The sequence below is a fragment of the Stigmatopora nigra genome, chromosome 3 (genome assembly GCF_051989575.1).
Source record: "Stigmatopora nigra isolate UIUO_SnigA chromosome 3, RoL_Snig_1.1, whole genome shotgun sequence".
In the NCBI taxonomy this organism is placed as follows: domain Eukaryota; kingdom Metazoa; phylum Chordata; class Actinopteri; order Syngnathiformes; family Syngnathidae; genus Stigmatopora; species Stigmatopora nigra.
This window is the reverse complement of record NC_135510.1, coordinates 14,719,374-14,738,201: the sequence shown is the minus strand read 5'-3', so window position 1 is coordinate 14,738,201 and position 18,828 is coordinate 14,719,374. Positions and strand designations below refer to the sequence as shown.

Genomic DNA, 18,828 nt, shown 5'->3' with positions numbered 1-18,828 from the left:
ATATATATATATATATATATATATATATATATATATATATATATATATATATATATATATACATACACATTAGATTTTACAAAATGAATTTTGAACTAAAAACTGAAAAAATGGATAAAAAATGACAATGATTGATTTAAAGGGGAGAATCAGAAAATCTAATATGAATTGAATACTCTTCATTATAATTTGATCCTAAAACAGAAAGTCGGCACATGATTTACTTTCTCGGGCCGCACAAAATGATGCGGCGGGCCAGATTTGGCCCCCGGGCCGCCTCTTTACACAAGACCTAAACAGTTTTGAAAGTTCACATTGGATCTTTTCAGGTAGTTTTGTGTGGGAGTGTGTTTTTTTTAAATGCTATAAATGTAGAGTGGTCCTCTCTGAAAACAGATCCAATCTTATACTGTAGATACGGGCACCAAGGTGAGACAGGAAAATTGACACGGGAGTACTATAACAGCACAAGGCACTCCTATTGACTCTGAACACACAGAGATATAACCAAAAAAGACCCACACATTGCTGTCCAAACAGTATTTGTTGACTGGAGCAGACAAGTGTGGGCGATGTAAAAAGTCAAGGTTGAAGGAAAAAGAAGAAAAAAAGGTTGCCAAGCATCAGTCCAGTTAAACTATGGAGATGATATTCATAAAAAAATTGATTCATTCATTTTGTAAACTTTAAATGTAACAAGGTGATGATTATGAAAGTCAAGTTCTATTTATTATAAAAACCAAAGTTTTGAAAATAAAAAATATGAAGTTTTACACGGTTAAAAGTTATGAAAAAATACCTTGGCAAAAATTTAACTGAATAGTGTTGCTCTATGAAGATTAAAAAAATAACACACAAGGCAAACAATAGACAGTCTTTAAAGCATGTTTGAGTTGTGACTCCTCTAATAACGTAAAGGTGCTATGTGCTATATGCTTGTACACTACGTAAAGATTTATTAAGCAAGCGAGGAGGCAGAGTCAATATTTTCACAAGCAGCAATGGGCTGAAATGGCCTGATGATGAAGCCATTTCCTATATTCTTATCACTTCCCAAAGCCCACATCACCAAAAAAATAAACACTAGTTCATCTTAATCAATTTTGAAAGAGTAAAAGGACAATGACAATGAACAAAATTTGAACGTTGCTATTAACTGCGCACTCAAGTAATCTGTTACTGTGTAAACATGAAAAATAATATCAAATGAAGGAGTTCAATAGTGAATTGCTTACCTCTGAAAACGGGCTCACCACCTGATGGCATATTGGTTCTTCTGCTTGATTTTGATGCGGGCAGTCTGGGTTTGATTCCCACTCGCTGTAAGTGTGATTGTGAGCGTGAGTGGTTGTCTGTCTTGCTGCCAGGATGGTCTCCAGAACCCCTACAATCCGCATTGTACTCAAAAAATGACAATAAATCAATCAATTCCAATTCATTGCCTGCCAAAGTACACTTCAGAAATTCCCCTATTTTGATTTGACTATATACATTAAAAAAAAAAAAAAATGAGTCTACTCATTTGAAGAGATTTAATGCCACCAAAAAAGTAGTGCCCCTTTTAAGGTGTTTTTCTAGAACTAGTAAAAGCATGTATTTACAAACACCAATTTTGACAAAATCTACTTCACGGCTTTATGTACGAATATACAGTTGATGCCGATCACAATTTGAGGATTATTTAACAACTTGGATTCAAAAAAATTCTAATTATATCATCTTGTAAAGTCAGACAAGCCTACATTGTATGCTGCGCTCAAAAAAGCAGGATAGATAAATACGCATTGCCAATGCAGGATATGATGACTGTGAAGGAAAAACGTTTACATATTTAAAAAAATAAAATAAAAAAAATCTTCAAGGCCTCCTGCGTCTATAGGAAGGAGGAAAAAATGAGAAATTTAGAAAATGTATCAATATCGGTAGAATAAAAAAAGGCCAGACACTTACTTTTGATACCCAAGGGCCATGCTTGTGCTTTCAGCAGGAGCCTATTAAAGAAAGAAATTGTGTTTGGGAAAAAAAACATCAAAACTAGGCCACTACACACACAAAATGAAAAACAATACTACATACATAAGTTAAAAAAATAAATAAATATAAAAATCATTACTACCTGATGTTGAAACCTCTTTGGTTTAATTAAATTTTAAGTATTCATTCATTTCTCATACCCCTTATCCTCATAAGGGTCACGGTGGTGGGGGGGTTGCTGTATCTCAACCCAGCCAACGAAAGGGAGAAAGCGAGCGATAACCTGAATTGATGACCAGCCAATCGCAGGGCACAATAAAACAGACAACCACTCACATACACACAAATTGGGGCAATTTAAAGTAAAAAAAACTGATCTTTCTGATGTGCTGTAAATATATATATAAATTGGATGGTTAGTACATTGGCCTTCCAGTTCTAAGGCCCAGGGTTTTATCCCAGGTCAGTCCGTCTGTGCGGAGTTTGCATGTTCTCCCTAGGCTTATGTGGGTTTTCTCCAGGTACTCTGGTTTGAACATATGGATGACAGGCTGGTTGATCACTCTAAACGGGTCTCTATAAAAAAGGGTGTGAGTGTGAACGTTTGTCCGTCTTCTTCTGCCCTGTGATTGGTTGGGTGCCCCCTGATTGGTACTTGAAGTAAGCTGGGATAAGCTCCAGCACCCCCCGGAATCCTTATGAGGTTAAGTGGTTCAGAAGAAAAAATATTAAGATATTAATCACTGACCCGTATACAAGGATGACTGACTTTTCGTGATATTATTGTTCAAGTAACATGATGGGGAATTTAATATTTATTGTTTTACTACGCCCCCTGCTGTTTTTATAGATTTGTTGCAGTGAGTTAGTGTAGCGACGTCACGTAACCAGTCCGTTTTTATGCTCTCCAATAAATTACAAGATGTAGACTTTCGAACTATGCAGGAATTTAGATTCAGGGGGTGCAAAAACACTGGGGATTGTTTATTTTTTGTTATTTGTCTTTATTATATTTTAGAAGTGATAGATGCTCAAACCAGCTAGAAGTGGAGGAATAAATGAAAATAAATTGTCAAAAGTCTCTAAAATAAAGACAACTTTTCTGTTAAACCAAGTTAAAGGTAATTGACCATCTGTATCCAAAGACGGTTCATAGAGGGCAACATTTACTACATTCTTATTTATTGCAGTTGGAACTCATTCTAATTGTAATGAGGATTTACACATGGTATTTGCAGATTTCCTACAGTGAGAACTAAGACTGTTTAAGAACATTTAGTGCAGAATAATGCCAATTCCCAGGTACATATTAGCCTTTTTTTTACAATGCAGAACACATTCAAATTTAGAGAATTTAAGTCCAATCAGAGTCCAATTTAAGTCCAATTGAATGTCATTTTAAGACACTGAATATTGAGGGGGGCAAAAAAGATTTTTCAAATCTCAACAGCAACCGCCAGTAGGTTGTACATAGCATTAGCAAACCATAGATTTGAATTTTAAATATTTTTTTTTAAAAGGAAAATGTTTTGAGGTTTACCAAAAGGAAACAAAGCGACATACCCAGTTTTCTTGGTCCGCTATGTTATTTGGTGTCTCTGCAGAGCCTGATCTTCTCTTGCGACTGGAACAAGACAGCATACAGGTTTTGTTAGGCGAGTTCACCTTAAAAATCTTCTGTTGCCATTAGGCGTTTACCATTTCCCTGTTTTTTTCCCCTAAGACACCACCACTATAAAGGTGGGGTCAATGGAATTTTTCTTAAAAACTTTTATACAATAATAATGCTCAATTTACCTGTTAAAATTATTATTAATTGTTGGACAATACTTGCCATTAAACTATTACCTTTATTGTTCTTAGCTATAATCATTTTGTATCCATAAAGTGTGATGATTCTACTAGGTACAATAATTTTCTAAATATTAAAATATATTAACAATGATTTCAATGTCCAATTTAGTATTGTACTTAAAGGACTAAAGTGGTACCACTAGTGGAAAATAAGTACATATTAATAACTAGTAAGACAGCCACTAGGGCCTGTTAGTTATCCTGAATTGCTATGTATAACTGAATATCTAATTAATGAATACAAATGGCATAAAGTGCACTTAAGTAGACTTTAAAATGATATGAAGTAAATACTAAAATTGCTTAAATTTCAGTTTCTCAACAAATTTCTACATACATGCCTGCCCGAGCAAGTTTAATTTTCCATAACAAAAGTGTATTTTATGTTGTAATTCAATTCAATGAAAAATACCACCATAAAAAGGTGCAAAAGCAGTTTGATCTGGGAAGAAATTATGCTTTAAAAGTGGAAGTTTCTACCTTGACGCAGTTGGGTCCTCCTGCCGTAATGTCTCAACATCAGTAAACTCTACTGCCTTGCCCCCACTTCTTGTTTTAAAAACATTACCCTGAGGAGTTAAAACAGAGAAATAACAGCAGGAGAAAAGGGCAAAGAAAAATGAAAAGCATCCCCCTTTTACGACATAAAAACCCAATGTCAGAAATCAAGACAAAAACTAAATCATGCAAGGTAAAACTAGAATGAGAGCTCTATCATCATTTTACCTTGATCAACTTGGTGGCAATCTCCCCATCAGAGGCAAGCTCTTGATGTCTAAGAACATACTTGTGGCATTTAGACAGAGCTTTCTCGCTTGGGGAAGACACTTGGATTGCATTAGGTATGATTGGCTGCATGACAGTGCCAAGGTCGATAATAGAAGCTGGTTTGTGGTCTACCCATTTCTCCCCACCTGCAGAGTGTGAACGTCTGTGCACTGGATTAATTTCCCGAGCCGTCTGATGATCCCAGTGTGAAAGAGACAAATCAGGTTATTAATCAGATTTTTGTCACAGTGAGACTTAATCAAGAAAGCGTTGTGTTTAATTACTGTGAGAATAAATGTGTAACTGGAAGTCATAGGTGGCAGATAGGGATTTTTCTTTGAAGGCATTCCCTTGACATTCATAATAATTTGAAATCAAAATATAACCCTTTATAACGTAATCCAAATTTGGAATGACATGAACTTAATATATCTATAAAGCTATTGCCAAAGTATTTGGTGACTGTTCCAGCTATACATTCATTTAGATTGTCATTAGTAACACCAAGTAGTGAGTGAGTTATCATGCAATGAAAAAGTAAAACTGCATGCAAAATTAAAAGATAATTGTTCGTTTGGATCACAATGACCATAATGATATTACAGGGTGACCCAAAAAGATGCGTAGCCATGAAAATTTCTATTTTGACTTTGATTAAAAAGCTATTTATTTCAAATTACAACCACATCTTATTCAGTTTATTGAAGACCATTCACCAGAGTTCCAGCTATTTCTGTCAATTTTTAATCAATTTATGGCTTTCCCAAGATGTGTTCCAAATGTCCATCATTCCGTTGCAAGCAAACCTGTACTCGTCTGACAAAGTTGTCAATCACTTTTACACACTCCTCTTTTGGGATGGCTCTTATTTTTGCTGTTATGGCAGTTTTCAGTTCCTCAATTGTTTGAGACATTCATTAAAAAATGGATTTTTTAACGAATAAAATATGGGTACGCATCTTTTTGGGTCACCCTGTACATCTATATTGTATTGCACAATAAATGATTAATAAATGTCAAAAGCCTAATGAGCCTTTTGGAAAAATAGGGTTATTTACAAGCAAAGTATAGATATTGCTAGTCATAAAAAGGTACTACTTGACAAAAGGTGGGCTTTTTGTTTAGGATATTACTATTCTATATTATTGACGTAAAGGCTACTAGTCGACCCAAAGCAGTGGGTCCCCGCATGTTAGACTGGTAGAAAGCTACTAAAGGCCACAATTCTAACTAGCGAATGTTTATATACATTATGGCAGCCAATATCAAAAGGAAACACTATTGCAAATGAATCTACTGAAAAAGACTAGCACTCACTAACCCTTATGCCTGGCTCTAGGTCTAGTCCTTGGACTAGAGTTGCAGGGGCCTCAGTTTCAGAGGCAAAACGTTGGCCTCTCCTGCGAGACGCACTGCCAGTGGGAGTCCAATTCCTGCACCGAGGGGTCCCTGGTTCTTTATTTTGGGAGAAAGTGTCTACAGGGCACTTCTGTTCCCACACAGAGATGGACGTTGCTACTGATGTAGATGAACTGGTGATGGGGGATTCATCCTGAACTGCTCTAATTTTAACTTGACTCTGATGGGAAGGTGTTTGTCGGTTATCCTGAAAAGTGATGAGGGAACGAGTGCAAAGCATTGTGTGCGTTAATAAAAAGGACAGACAAGACTTAGTATTAATGATCTTGATGGGAAATGTTGCTGCTTAAGGAATCTGATCATGCAAATGACATTTTTTAGAACTATAATAACAACTTCCCTGTGATGGGATGATGTTTGTCAATTGTCCTAAAATGTGATGGGAACGAATGAGTGCAAAGCATTGCGTGCGCCAATAAAAGGGACAGGCAAGACTTGGTGAAAATCACCATGGTTGGTAAAGGAACCTGAAAATTCAGTCATTTTTTGAACCGCTTAACCTCACAAAGGTCGTAGAGGGAGACACACTGAATCGCTGGGCAGCCAATCATAGGGCAGAATTTGAATATGCAAATCTAAAAAAATTTTGACCTATGATAACGGAGGAAATGATGTTTAAAAATCGAAAATGACAGCTGAAAGTCGGTGCCATTATGGGAAGGATGGTAGAAAAGTTCTACCCACACTCCTTTCTGTGGAGCTTACAAACTGCGAGCCATGAAATGTCAGTGCACTACGGAAAGAAAGCAGTAGGATTATCAATTTTGGTTTGTAAGGCCAAATAAAACGGCAGAGAAAGTTCCTAAATCCGATAGCTCAGGTAATGTCTTGGGAGACTAGAGCCAAGCTAACAGTTTGAGCTGAGTCATGGGTGTCTAAAAGGGCCACAGGGTTTGAAATCCAACCATTGACAAGTCTCATTGGTTAATTGCCTGAAAGTGCCACTCATCTCAGAAGAAACATTGTTAAACTTGCTAGATTCAGGTGGAAGAAAAACCTAACCCACTGCAGGCCTTTGAGGAATAGTTTGTTTAGCCATTTTTTTCTTCATCTTCATTGGAAGAGCAATCAGTTTGTCCATTAGAGTAAAGCTCTACTACATAACAATATCAAATAGTCAGAATTGTGTGCATTAGTCTAAAATCGGAGCAACAAATCAAACAAAACACACAACAAACAAGTGCAACGTTTTTTAAAGCATTATCAGTGTGCTCCCAACTCTACAACATGCCATAAGCAAAGGTGGAAGGAAGCTTTGGTCAATGGTGGACTATTGTATTCACCACCCGTCTGCACAGGCGAAAGCTGAATTAGATGACATACTGGCACTGCCTACTTATTTTTTTTAATGCTTTATCTTACACAAAATCCTGTCAACATGAGAAAAAAAGCAACTGGAGTAGGACATGATACACAGTCTTTTGGGAGGCACTTAATCAAAACCTTGTCTGTCCCTTCCAGGCAGGTTACATGCACTGTAAAAGCAGCAGCCATGATATTCAGAGTAAGTATGTCAAAATGATTATGGAAAAAAATAAATATAGGAATAATTGATGAACACTGAAAAATACTTTCTTGCTCAACATAATCATGCAAAATGTGGTACTGATTTTTGTTAAAATAACTTACCGGAGGCGGCGATGGCGAGGATGACCTCTTTTGGCCGTAGTTGCGATCTCTGTCCCTGGAAGGCCGTTCTGGTTTCTCTGGTCGCTCTTTGCTAATGGCGGTGGTTGGGCTGCTGCTGCTGCTCTCAGTAACGATTGCCTTTAGCTGCTTTAATTTTTCATCCCTCACCCACAACTTGTTCTGCATCTCCAGCTGTTTAGCATTCACCCGTCTCTCCTGAACAAGGAAAAACAAATAATCAAAAAATAAGGTTCCACTATAAGCAATAATAGTTGAGATGATAAAATATTGATAAGGAAAAATCTTCAGTTTAATCACTTATTTCCAAGCAGACAATGAAATAAACACACACACGCATACACATTTCTATACTTTTTGGTGTCAATGTTTTGACTGAGAATGCCAGTACTTACACATTCCTTCTCCCATTTGTATTTTGTGTCCGAGACCAATCCCTGCATGTGCTGCTCGATTCGCTTCCTCTGAAATAGCTCCTCCTGGAGCTTTTGAGAATGTGTCTCCAGCTCCCGCTTAAGTATGCGTTTGTCATCTTCATACATATTGGTTGTCTTTTGCAGAATATCAATCTAGATACAAAATGGTACGCAAAAGGGGCCGTCAATAAACATAAGTCTTTTTCAGATGTTTTCTAAAATCTGACTCAACTAGTATATTCATAAATGAAATCTTAAAGTAAGCCTACACTGATAAAACAGTCAAGATATATCAACTTAAAACACAAAAAACTTTTTTTAAATCAAATCTACACCAACAGAATGTAGTTCAGCAATTAAGAGGAAAAAATAGATTCCCATTTTTTTTTGGTGTGTACAAGGTACTCCCCCAAAACCAGGCTCAAAAAATCTACCATTACACAAGGAAAAAAGTATAAACAGACCAAAAAAAGCTGTTTTTGCAGCACCCAAGTATGGTTGGGAACATTTGAAGATTTCTCTATTTTCTTCTTTTTGACTGTTATAATCGGTGTCGAATGATTGCACAACCATAGTAAATTAGATTACATTGTAAAATAAAATGCATACAACATTGTTACATTTCACTACCCCATCCAATTTGGGTAATTGTTTTCATTTTTATTTTGGAAAAAAAACAGTAGGTAACAATAATACCTAAGAATGACAGTACCTTATATTCCAAAGTCTTGGATGTTTTTTGTAGCCGTTCGATCTCAGCCCTTTGGTTAAAAATAACCTTCTCCTTCTCGCTCAATTTGCTTTGCTGGTCTTGGATTAAATTTTGATTACCACCAAATTGACCATTAAACTGCTGAAGCATGGAATTCAACATATTGGCTGCAAGAGAAAAAAGACAAACCACAACAAGCGTATTCATCATCACACATATTTATAGTCAATAATATAGTTACTGAATAGCCCCGGATCCTCACGGAAGGGAATGTATGTGCTGTACCAGTTTTGTTGAACTGTTCCATCATTAGCTGACGGATATGATGCCTCTTCTCCAGAACCTCAACCAGGCGTGGTAGCGTCTGATCATCTCCTGGGTCCACCAGGTCACAGGGAGGCAAAGGCGGAAAGTTTTCAATCAGTTGATTGAGCAGAGCTGGATCAAATACTGTAAGAAATGAATAAAAATGTATAAAGGCACAGCAAAGCATTACTCAAGATAATTCATGTAAAGTTTCATAAAAGTGGGATGGTCAGACACTTACCCTTACCCAAAAATAAGGACACCAAAGCCAAGCAACAAAACGGAGAAATAAATACTTTTAATTATAATTTGGCTGGATAATTTTGGACAGTTTACCGAATGTCTTTGAGTGAGAACTCCTGTGTTGCTTCTTCAATATTTGTTGGTTTATTTGAAATCAATCAAATGGTTAATATATATATAACATTTTCACTTGTCTAACATCCTTCTCTTTCAGTGCATTGTTTTCAGAGGTGGGGGCGATTTATGGTCAGTTACAGAAAACATGTACACTAGGAACATTTTTGGCCAGTCACTGTTGTATATAGTAATATCACTTTACATCACAAAACACAAGGAGGCAGGAAGAGTTGGGAGTTTGACTTACCAGCATTACTTGGAGCTCCGTGGTCAGCCAGGTGGCGGGACAGCTCATCCCTGAATGCCTGATTCCTTTGCCTGCGTCCTGCAGCAAGACCACAGATTGGTCTATCAACTGGCCGTGCAACTTCCACCTCTTGTGTCATCTCTGCAAACCGCATTACAAGCTGCAACACAATCGAATGATGAGTAATAGTAGTAATAATGATATTCCAAAATAAAGTCCTATTGATAATACCCAATGACATTCATGTGTCTCACATCGAGTTAAAAGATTAATTCATTAGGTCAAGATAATTCATGCTCGCTGATTAAGGGGATCATTTCATTGTACAGAAGTCATGTATAACTTAACAGATAACTTGTCCTCCATATAAACTAGTTTACTAGTTGATAAATTCTCAACTATTTACCGAGTCAGTAAAAAAATGTTTAGTAGCAAATGGTCAGAAACACTGATGCTACTTTTCTGATCTTAAAGTCACAGGTTGTTGTTGTTTTTTTGCATAGTTTGGCTGGGCCTCAAATTTATACTCAACCTTTTTTCACCCTGACCACCAACAGCTTATGCTGTGTTTTTTAGGCCAAAGTCATTTGTTTAAAACGTAATAATATATTATTATTGACAGGTGCCTATTTTAACTGTTCTCCAATTTACAATTACTTTAACGTGAAATCATTGTTGTGGTTTCTGATGAAATAGAATACGGAACCCCACCCCCCTACCAAAAAAAGATAATATATATACTCATGTATAATAATATAAGGATATTTTTTCATTTAAATTAGCATTAGACTAGTTGCACTTCTAGTTGGGGAAAAAAAAACAATATTTATTCTCATTTGATTCAAGCAGTTTCTTCTTGATGATTGACAACAATTGGAAATCATCACCAAAAAAAAACAATTTACCATTGTTTCCTCATAATCGTCAGCTTTTGGGTTGACGCAGACAATCATCTTAACTTTTCCTTCCCCATCAAAGTAGTTCTTAAAAAGATGAGTGACTTTAGAGTCCCTGTATGGCACCATCTGGGAAAAAAATGGACGATATTATAAATCAACCACAAATTACATTGTATGCCACCTCATTTTTAATCTTACAGGCAGCAAATCATCTGTAAACCAAGAGAACATAGAAATACAAGAAAATATCAACCTTATTTGTTCCAAACATCTGGTTCTCTCGGAGGACTTCCATACATGTGCGCAGTGTCATCAAAGACTGGTTTATATTACCTTGTCATGAGAAACAAAGAAGGACATAGAAAGATAAATGAGCTTTTATTTAGTCAATGACGGACAGTTAAAAGAGACAAACCAGCTTCACGCAGACGGCTCCCCTCTGCTCTTGATCTGCTGGTGCGTTCGCTACCTGCCAAGTCTACTAAACACAGTTGGCTCACAGTCACCTGGTTTTTGTCCTAAAACACAACCAAATGTATCCAAATAAAATAGTATGCCACACCATCACAAATCAGTTTGCTTCTGTGTCAAATCATCATTAGTTTGAAATGCAAAATTAAATAAATGTTTGCCTTATACAGAATTACGAGTCACCCGGTAACATTACCTGCAGAACGTGGTCACCATCAGCATCAAGAGGTGCCTGAACCAGCTTCAAAGTAAAGACGCTGTGTGAACGACTAGATTCACGGTTCAGTTGAGTGTTTGCAATCCTCCTTTTCTTTTGCCCTACAACAAGCAATTATTTACACATTTATCAAACCCCAATGTACCGAACCATTTTTTATGTTTTACTAGAAGAAACGGGAGGCCTTACTTCTAATTTTAAGAGCGGGAGTGGATAACTTAGTGGGTTTATTTAAATAGTGTGCCCCCAAGTACATTTTACTCATTTTGAAAGTATTTCAGATAAACATTTCCCCAGGCCCCGTAGCAGGGTTTCCCAAATGTTTTTGAGCAATGGCACTTTTCCCATTGCAAAAACCTCAAGGCACACCACCAGCAGGAAATCTAATCTAAAACTGTCACCAACAGTTACAAAATAAAGTCATTCTCATCAAAGTTTAAATTTCAATACCTGAATTTTTTGCACCGACATTATGTCATCAAAAGTTGAAGCGCGCAGACCATAAACAGTTCATGATGTAAAAATAAGACACGTACTGATTTTATACTGATAATGTCATGAATTTTTCTCCCAATATTACACAAGAACCAGTTTTGTGATCAGACTTTACGTCGCCAAATGGTAATGCTTGTGAAACCAAAATAATGCCAGTTCAGGTTACATTGAAAATAAGCAACAAAACGGCTTTATAATTTTGTATTATTACAATATGGATTTTTTTTCACATTTCAGTTTTAATCTTGAAAGATTACAATTTTTTTCTTGAAATATTAATACGTATGACTTTGGCATGTAATGTCCTGTGGCGAACCTGACCATTGATCATGGCAAACCGGTTTGGAAACACTTCCCTATCCACACAAGAGTAGTACAACCAATGTATCTTTGGCAATTTATCACTTACTGCATGTTAATTGCAGTGCATTGAGATGGTATAGGCAAAGTCAGACGACTTATGACCACTGACAGCGGTTCAGGACAAATATTAGGATATAAGACAAACTCAAAGACACGGCTTGACATTTTCTTGGCTGAATTGGTTGCACATTTGCCATGCCTGGACGGACAGTGGCAGACTAAACAAACTAGGTGTGGATGTTTGGCATAAGCGCAGGGATAGCATTCGCAATAGGTTAACAAAATTGATCTAGGTATCACCGCTGGAACAACAAAGCATTTATACTTGATCTACTTACAGAATATATTAAGAATTATGTATGTACACACCCACCCACTACAATTACAGACAAATGGTTGTTGTATTGTCAACATAATGCAAATGTAAGGACCTAAGAAATTTTAGCTCTTAAATTTGATCACATTTTCTGAATTTGATTAATTTAAAAAAAACCTTTTGAATGTAGGATTTGTGAAGGATGATAGTTTAATGAATAGCAATACCAAACGTTTTAACTCACCCTTCCAGAAGACTTCAAATGCCTCTTCTGTGGATTTGACCTCAACTTCTGTGCAGCCGGCAATATACATGGTATGATTTTGATCTTCACGTAGAATCTTAGATTGTGGTGCTCTGAAAGTCATATGACAATGAAACTTAGCACAAATGCATCAGCACGAGGGGTGTAGATGAAAACGGAGGATGCAAACTTGGTGTGGATATGAACCATTTCGTCATGTCAAAATCTGGTCTGTGTAGCCGGCAGTAATTCCGATCGCTTGGCAAAGGGGGTTGGATTTCGCCAAGACTGCCCTAAATTCCTGATTGTGTTCATAACTGTGATAGAAAGCATATCTAGACGCAGCCGTGCCATTGAAGGGGTCCGGTTCGGTGGCCTCAGTATTGCATCCCTGCTTTTTGCAGATGATGTGGGTCTGTTGGCTTCCTGAAGCCGCAATCTCCAACTCTCACTGGAATGATTCACAACAGGGTGCGAAGCGCTCGGGATGAGAGTCAGTCCCTCTAAATCTGAGACGATGGTCCTCAATCGGATAAAGATGGCATGCCTTCTCCGGGTCAGGGAGGTGCTGCCACAACTAACTTAAGTATCTCGGGGTCTTGTTCACCAGAGAAGTCAACAGGCGGATCCGTGAAATGTCTGCAGTGATGCGGACTCTGCATCGGCTCAGGCATCTCACTAGGACGCCCCTAGACTCCTCCTTGATAGGACCATGAGGCCGACCTATGACACGCTGGGGAGACCGTCTTCCGGCTAGCCCGGGAACAACTTTGGATTCTCTCCAAAGAGCTGAATGAAGTTACTGGGAAGAGGGGAAGACTAAGCATTCCCGGTCAAGGTGCTGCCCTCGCGACCCGATCTCGGGTAAGCGGGCGAAAATATTATTGTTATTTTTAAACTAAAAATTAACTGAACTGAAATTACCAGTGTATAACATTACACCCTCAATGAAAACACGGACAAGAAACGGGCACAAGTTGAAGCCTCATGCACACAATACTAAAACTCAATCTATTGTGAGACACCGAAAGAAAAAGCTGAACACAGGGAGAGTAAGCCAGAATGACCAAGTCACAAACTATGTAAATTGAGTGTATACAGCATGAAAGGCAAACTCTGACAGATGACTCATTTAAAGTTATCTTTACAGGAGTCCCAATTCCAAGCCAACTAACAAAAAGAATGTTTATGTGAATTAACACAAATCACAACAGGAAATATATCTATTACAAGTCATGAATGAGGAACATTTCTCATTGTGGAATATTTACAATATACTATAATGTAGTGAATTTGTAGACCACATGCCCATAATACAATGGAAAAACATTTAAAATGTGAAATGCGGCCACTTACTTTGGTCTAAAAGGATCAAAGGGGGCATCTTCAAGAAGATCATAAATGTAGTTGTTATAGACTTCAACGTAAGATACAAAGATGCTGTAGCAACAGTCTTCATCCACAATCTCAGCTTTACATGTCCCTTGTGAACTGATCATTTCTGCAAATTCTGGGTCGGGCTTCTGCCTAAAGAGAAGATAAAATATGTAACACAATATTCAACAACTGGTTGGAATTTTATTCCCCTGTCTTTAAAAGAGACATTATAGATGATTACCTAGAGGAGATCGTTTTGGGCATTAAAGGTTGAGCATCTCGCTTCTGTCTCTCCAAGAGAGCGTCAACATCATTCTGGATGTCAATCCCATTTTTGTCATTTGTCTTGAATACCTACAAAAAGAACAGAGTTGTTTTTCAAGCAGGAGTGGATAAGCTTGAAAGACTGACTGTGCATATTTTCAAGCTGGCTCAGTTAGCAGAAGGTCCCCACCTTGTGCAAGACTTGCTGTGTATGGTTCCAGTTTTATCTAGCTCGACAATGTCTTTTCCCGTGTCTGTACCTGTTCTTGCTACTCCAACCAAGATGGTGCCGCTCAAATGGCAGCCAGTGGCAGTAGCTCTGTCCCCTCTTACTTGTCTCTTTGTTTTCACAGCTTTTCTAGTTTCTTCTAAATTACATTTTAATATTTCTGAATACTTCCCTTTATACTTTATACCTCTTACTTCAATGTTCGCACGACCCTTACAACTCGAATCCACCCAACGTGTGTGAGAGGCAATCATTGTCCGATTAGTTTAGTTTGCTAGTCCTGGACATTTTTTGGAACCATTCAAGCCAACAAAAAGCTGCCTGTCCTGATGATCAGGTCCAGAATGTGCAGATCAACTTGTAAGAGTGATTCTGCATATTTTCAATCTCAGCATCAGTCTGCAGAAAGTCCCAACCTTGTGTGAACTTCCTGAGTGTGGTTCCAGTTTTATCTAGGTCTACATTGTCTTTTGCTGTGTCTGTGCGTGCTGCTGCTGCTGCTATAAACTGAATTTTGCCAAATCCGGGATGCATAAAGGTCAATATAATCTAATCAAATATAGCTACTGCAGATGTTGCTTCAATATTAATGCAAATCTTACAAATCTTTTGGCCTGAAAAGGGCCGATACTGTTGAAGAGCATATCCAGGGAGTAAGGAAGGAGTCCACCCTCTCCAGGTGAGCCGGTCATAGTGAAGGTCTTGCCACTTCCTGTGACACCATATGTAAACAGCAGGCCTGCCGTGGAGAGGGGGGAAAAAAAACACACATATAATAAACCTTTGAGAACATGAGGAAATCACATTGCAATAAAGTAGGCATTAAGTAGTATAAACTCTCACCATTTTTACATTGAATGAGGTCCTCTACTAGGGGCTTGGCAACCTCCTCAAACAGTTCAATTTGAGTGGTATTAACACCAAAGACTTTTTTGAAGGAGTACTGCATCTAAAATATCAAACGAAATATGCTAATTAGTTTCACAACAGAATAAAAACATATGCAAAGGTTACTGAACGTACATACTTTATACTTAGTTAGTACTATAGTATACTAAACTGAAACTTACATAAAAAAACTAGGACATTTTGGTGGAATCTAGTTTTTGACCAAAGTAAAGAAACCTTGTTTAAGGCCATCTTGGCTTAGCCCAAATAAAACACTTCATGCTACATACCTCTTTGTATTCACCATTGCGGTTGGCTTTAAGGCCATCAGGAGCATGGAGCTGAATGGTGGAATTGCTGATCATTTCAATACAACATTCCTCATTTTCTGCTCCCAGTGGGCGTATACGGCAGTACACCTGCAAATGAAACCGTACATATATACTGAAAGTGCTGAATTGAATCTATATCGTCATAGCTGTTTCTTTGAAGCTTTGTTTTCATGCTAAACTTTCAACTAAATAAACTATAGAGTGACCACTACTTTACACTTCTTATCTTGTATTACCTAACTTCATTTTTCCATGATTGGTTAAACATTTACTTGATGTATTTGGGATTATTTTTCCCCCATCTACCTAATTGTTCTACTTTATTCTATATGGATGTGTTTACAATGAATAGCAGCAAGCATTTCTGTTGCCGGTTAAGGATTTTGTATGTCAATTAAAAACTTCACTCTTTTTTTTTCTACCGATCAGATGTGGCTCAGGTGTGATAATTAACATGAGCATTATTTGGTGTGTACTATGGGCTTGTTTAAAATTAGATAGTGTAATAATACATTTGCCGTGACTCCCCATGCATTTTTAAATGCACCCTTATGATAAATGCCTAGGTGCGGACATGACTGAGATGTACTGAGATGCCGTTTAAGTGCCATGACTTGTGCTCACTTACGCCAACAGGATCCTTCTCTGTATGCTGTGTTTTTTTTATGCAAGGTCTGCGAGGAGTCCTGCCTTTCCTGAAATTGAAAACAAAAACAAGACTTTTACTGTTGTAGTGGGGGACCTGGGTTCAAATTCACGTCGGTCCACTTCTGTGGAATTTCCATGTTCTCCCCGTGCCTGCGTGGGTGTTCTCTAGGTACTCCGGTTTCCTCCCACATTCCAAAGACGTGGATGGTAGGCAGATTGGATACTAAATTGCAACTATCTATGGGTGTGAGCATGAATGGTGGTTGTTTGTCTCCTTGTGCCTTGCGATTGGCTGGCCATCAATTCAGAGTGCCCCCTGCCTCTGGCCCGAAGTCAGCTGGGATAGGCTCCAGCACCCCCTTTTACACCCCTAGTGAGGATAAAAGCGGTTCAGAAAATGAGATGTGATGAAATATTACATACACACATCAGGGTTTCAGACTGTCTTTCAAGTAAGTCACACCCAACCACTAAATTTGCCAATTTATCAAATTAATATATACATATATATTTTGAAGGTGATGTGAATGACGAGGACGCTACAACAGTGACGGGTCACTTGCTTTTCACAGTGAATTTGTAATTATTTACCACTAATCGCCTTGCATTTGTACCAATTGTGCCTATTGTTAAATAAATATGTATATATGTTGCCTGATTTCTCTTTATATTCCATAAAACTTACCACATATCAAAATACTGAGCAACTTGTCGAAAAATAGAGCAGCACCCTCTAATTGAAAGGCACTACAGGGGGAAAGTTTGAAAAATAGAACGGCATGGCTTTGAAATAGAGGTTTTACAGTATATTGGATATTGTAATATTTGTCTGATGGGTGTTGTTTAAAGATCCAGTTCTGGAAAGTCATTTTCTGAGGGGCAAATCCAGATTTTATGAAACTATAACTGCAATATGGGGAAATAGGAGGGTATACATTATACAGCCAGTCAATCTACAGTTTTCACTTATATACAATTAGTACCTCAATAAATGTTATAAATGGCTGTCAGTGTTTACTTCCACCCTAGTACCCCAAAGAAAATTATAACAATGAGTACAAAATCATAAATGAGGAAGGAAACAGTCTTTGCGTATGAATATTTATACTTTGAAAGCCCTATAATTAACATTGTGAGCCTCAAGAAGTATTGTTTAGTTGCAAATGCAGCCCGGGTTGCAAAAAAGTGGGGATCTGTAGATGTGGAACTTCTTTTAGTTTTTAACAAACGCAAATTAAAACTGTTGCAGACTAGACGTTTTTGTTTTTAAAAACGATATTAGGGAGAAGCTTTTTTGATCAAATTTGATGGTTGATTGCGAATCGGAAATTAGAGTGAGAGCTGATCAAGTGTCTTTGTACTACAAATGTTCACAATTTGTGGATTTGCAACAAAGTTTGCAGCATATCCACAAACAGGCAACCCAACACAATCTGGTGTTTACATTAAATCACATTAAGTGAATGAAACTGTTCAACGGGGTTCCAATGTTATCTTAACTGGTTTCCTCGTATGTAGCCCGGTTAGCTCGGCAGAATAGAAGCGCCTAATTTAGTCGGTTTAGACAGCGATCGTTAGTCTTCCGCATAATTTACATGGAAAGCAACTTTACAGCAGTCAAATTTCGTGAAATAAAATCTGATACATACCCTGTACGATACATTTTCTGATGTTGGCGCCTGGAGACGCGGATACTTCACCCGAATGCGCTTCGACTGTTTTTGAAATTCCCCCTTGCCAAACGGCTGTCATCTATTCCACACTATTAACCAATCCGAGTAGAGAATTGAATACACGTGGGGGGAAGTCCCGCCTTCCCATTGGATGACGCGACCAATTGCAATGGCCCTCTACTTTTCCAAATAGGCATCATTATTCATAAATATTCTATATCGCTTATCCTTACAAGGGTCGCGCAGAGGCAACATTAAACTGAACTAGTTCTTTCATTAAACTTGAAAAAACCTTTTGATTTGCATGTTGGTTGAACTAAAAGTAAACTTAGTGTAAGTGTAAGCGTAAATCCTGTGTCAAAGTGGCGGCCCGGGGGCCAAATCTGGTCCTGTGCATCATTTTGTGTGGCCCAGGAAAGTAAATCATGAGTATATTATATTTCCTGATTTTCCCCCTTTTAAATCAATAATTGTATTTTTTTTAATTTTTTCCCTGTTTTTAGTTAAAAAAAACAGTCACTTGCTTTAACGAGTTAAATGTCCCAATTGTAAACTTTTGAATACTTGTCCACTGTATTGGCTTCTGTCCCATCAAGGGTTCCTATTTGGTTTGGATTTAATGTGTCATTGACTTTTCAAAAGTGAAACACACAATGTTTTCCTAGCAAAGGGACTAATTCATTACATTTTATTTCATTTCAAAATCACA

The 18,828-nt window shown here is 37.6% G+C and overlaps 1 protein-coding gene across 3 annotated transcripts; it reads right to left on the bottom strand.

The window, feature by feature from the left end:
• Positions 1 to 1,515: 1,515 nt before the first annotated feature.
• On the bottom strand, positions 1,516 to 18,225 carry LOC144194733 (kinesin-like protein KIF23). Of its 3 annotated transcripts, XM_077713982.1 has the most exons (23): positions 18,096 to 18,225; positions 16,427 to 16,493; positions 15,757 to 15,885; positions 15,422 to 15,527; positions 15,181 to 15,317; positions 14,327 to 14,439; positions 14,065 to 14,235; positions 12,709 to 12,821; positions 11,270 to 11,391; positions 11,018 to 11,120; positions 10,856 to 10,935; positions 10,609 to 10,728; positions 9,704 to 9,863; positions 9,076 to 9,240; positions 8,791 to 8,957; positions 8,058 to 8,231; positions 7,645 to 7,860; positions 5,918 to 6,202; positions 4,555 to 4,788; positions 4,309 to 4,397; positions 3,538 to 3,598; positions 1,951 to 1,991; positions 1,516 to 1,873 (listed from the first exon to the last, which is right to left on the bottom strand). In XM_077713982.1, the coding sequence occupies exons 1-23, from the start codon at positions 18,107 to 18,109 to the stop codon at positions 1,858 to 1,860; spliced, it is 2,883 nt and encodes a 960-aa protein (XP_077570108.1). In that variant the 5' UTR covers positions 18,110 to 18,225; the 3' UTR covers positions 1,516 to 1,857. The 3 variants fall into 3 exon arrangements, with proteins under 3 accessions (XP_077570108.1, XP_077570109.1, XP_077570110.1); XM_077713983.1 differs by lacking the exon at positions 5,918 to 6,202; XM_077713984.1 differs by lacking the exons at positions 4,555 to 4,788; positions 5,918 to 6,202.
• Positions 18,226 to 18,828: the final 603 nt, after the last annotated feature.

Coding starts and splice junctions, on each gene's coding strand:
- LOC144194733 (XM_077713982.1), bottom strand. Junction 14,236..14,326: donor CCCAAAACGATCTCCTCTAG/GTAATCATCTAT, acceptor TCTTCTCTTTAG/GCAGAAGCCCGACCCAGAAT. Junction 8,958..9,075: donor GGAACAGTTCAACAAAACTG/GTACAGCACATA, acceptor TTTCTCTTGCAG/CCAATATGTTGAATTCCATG.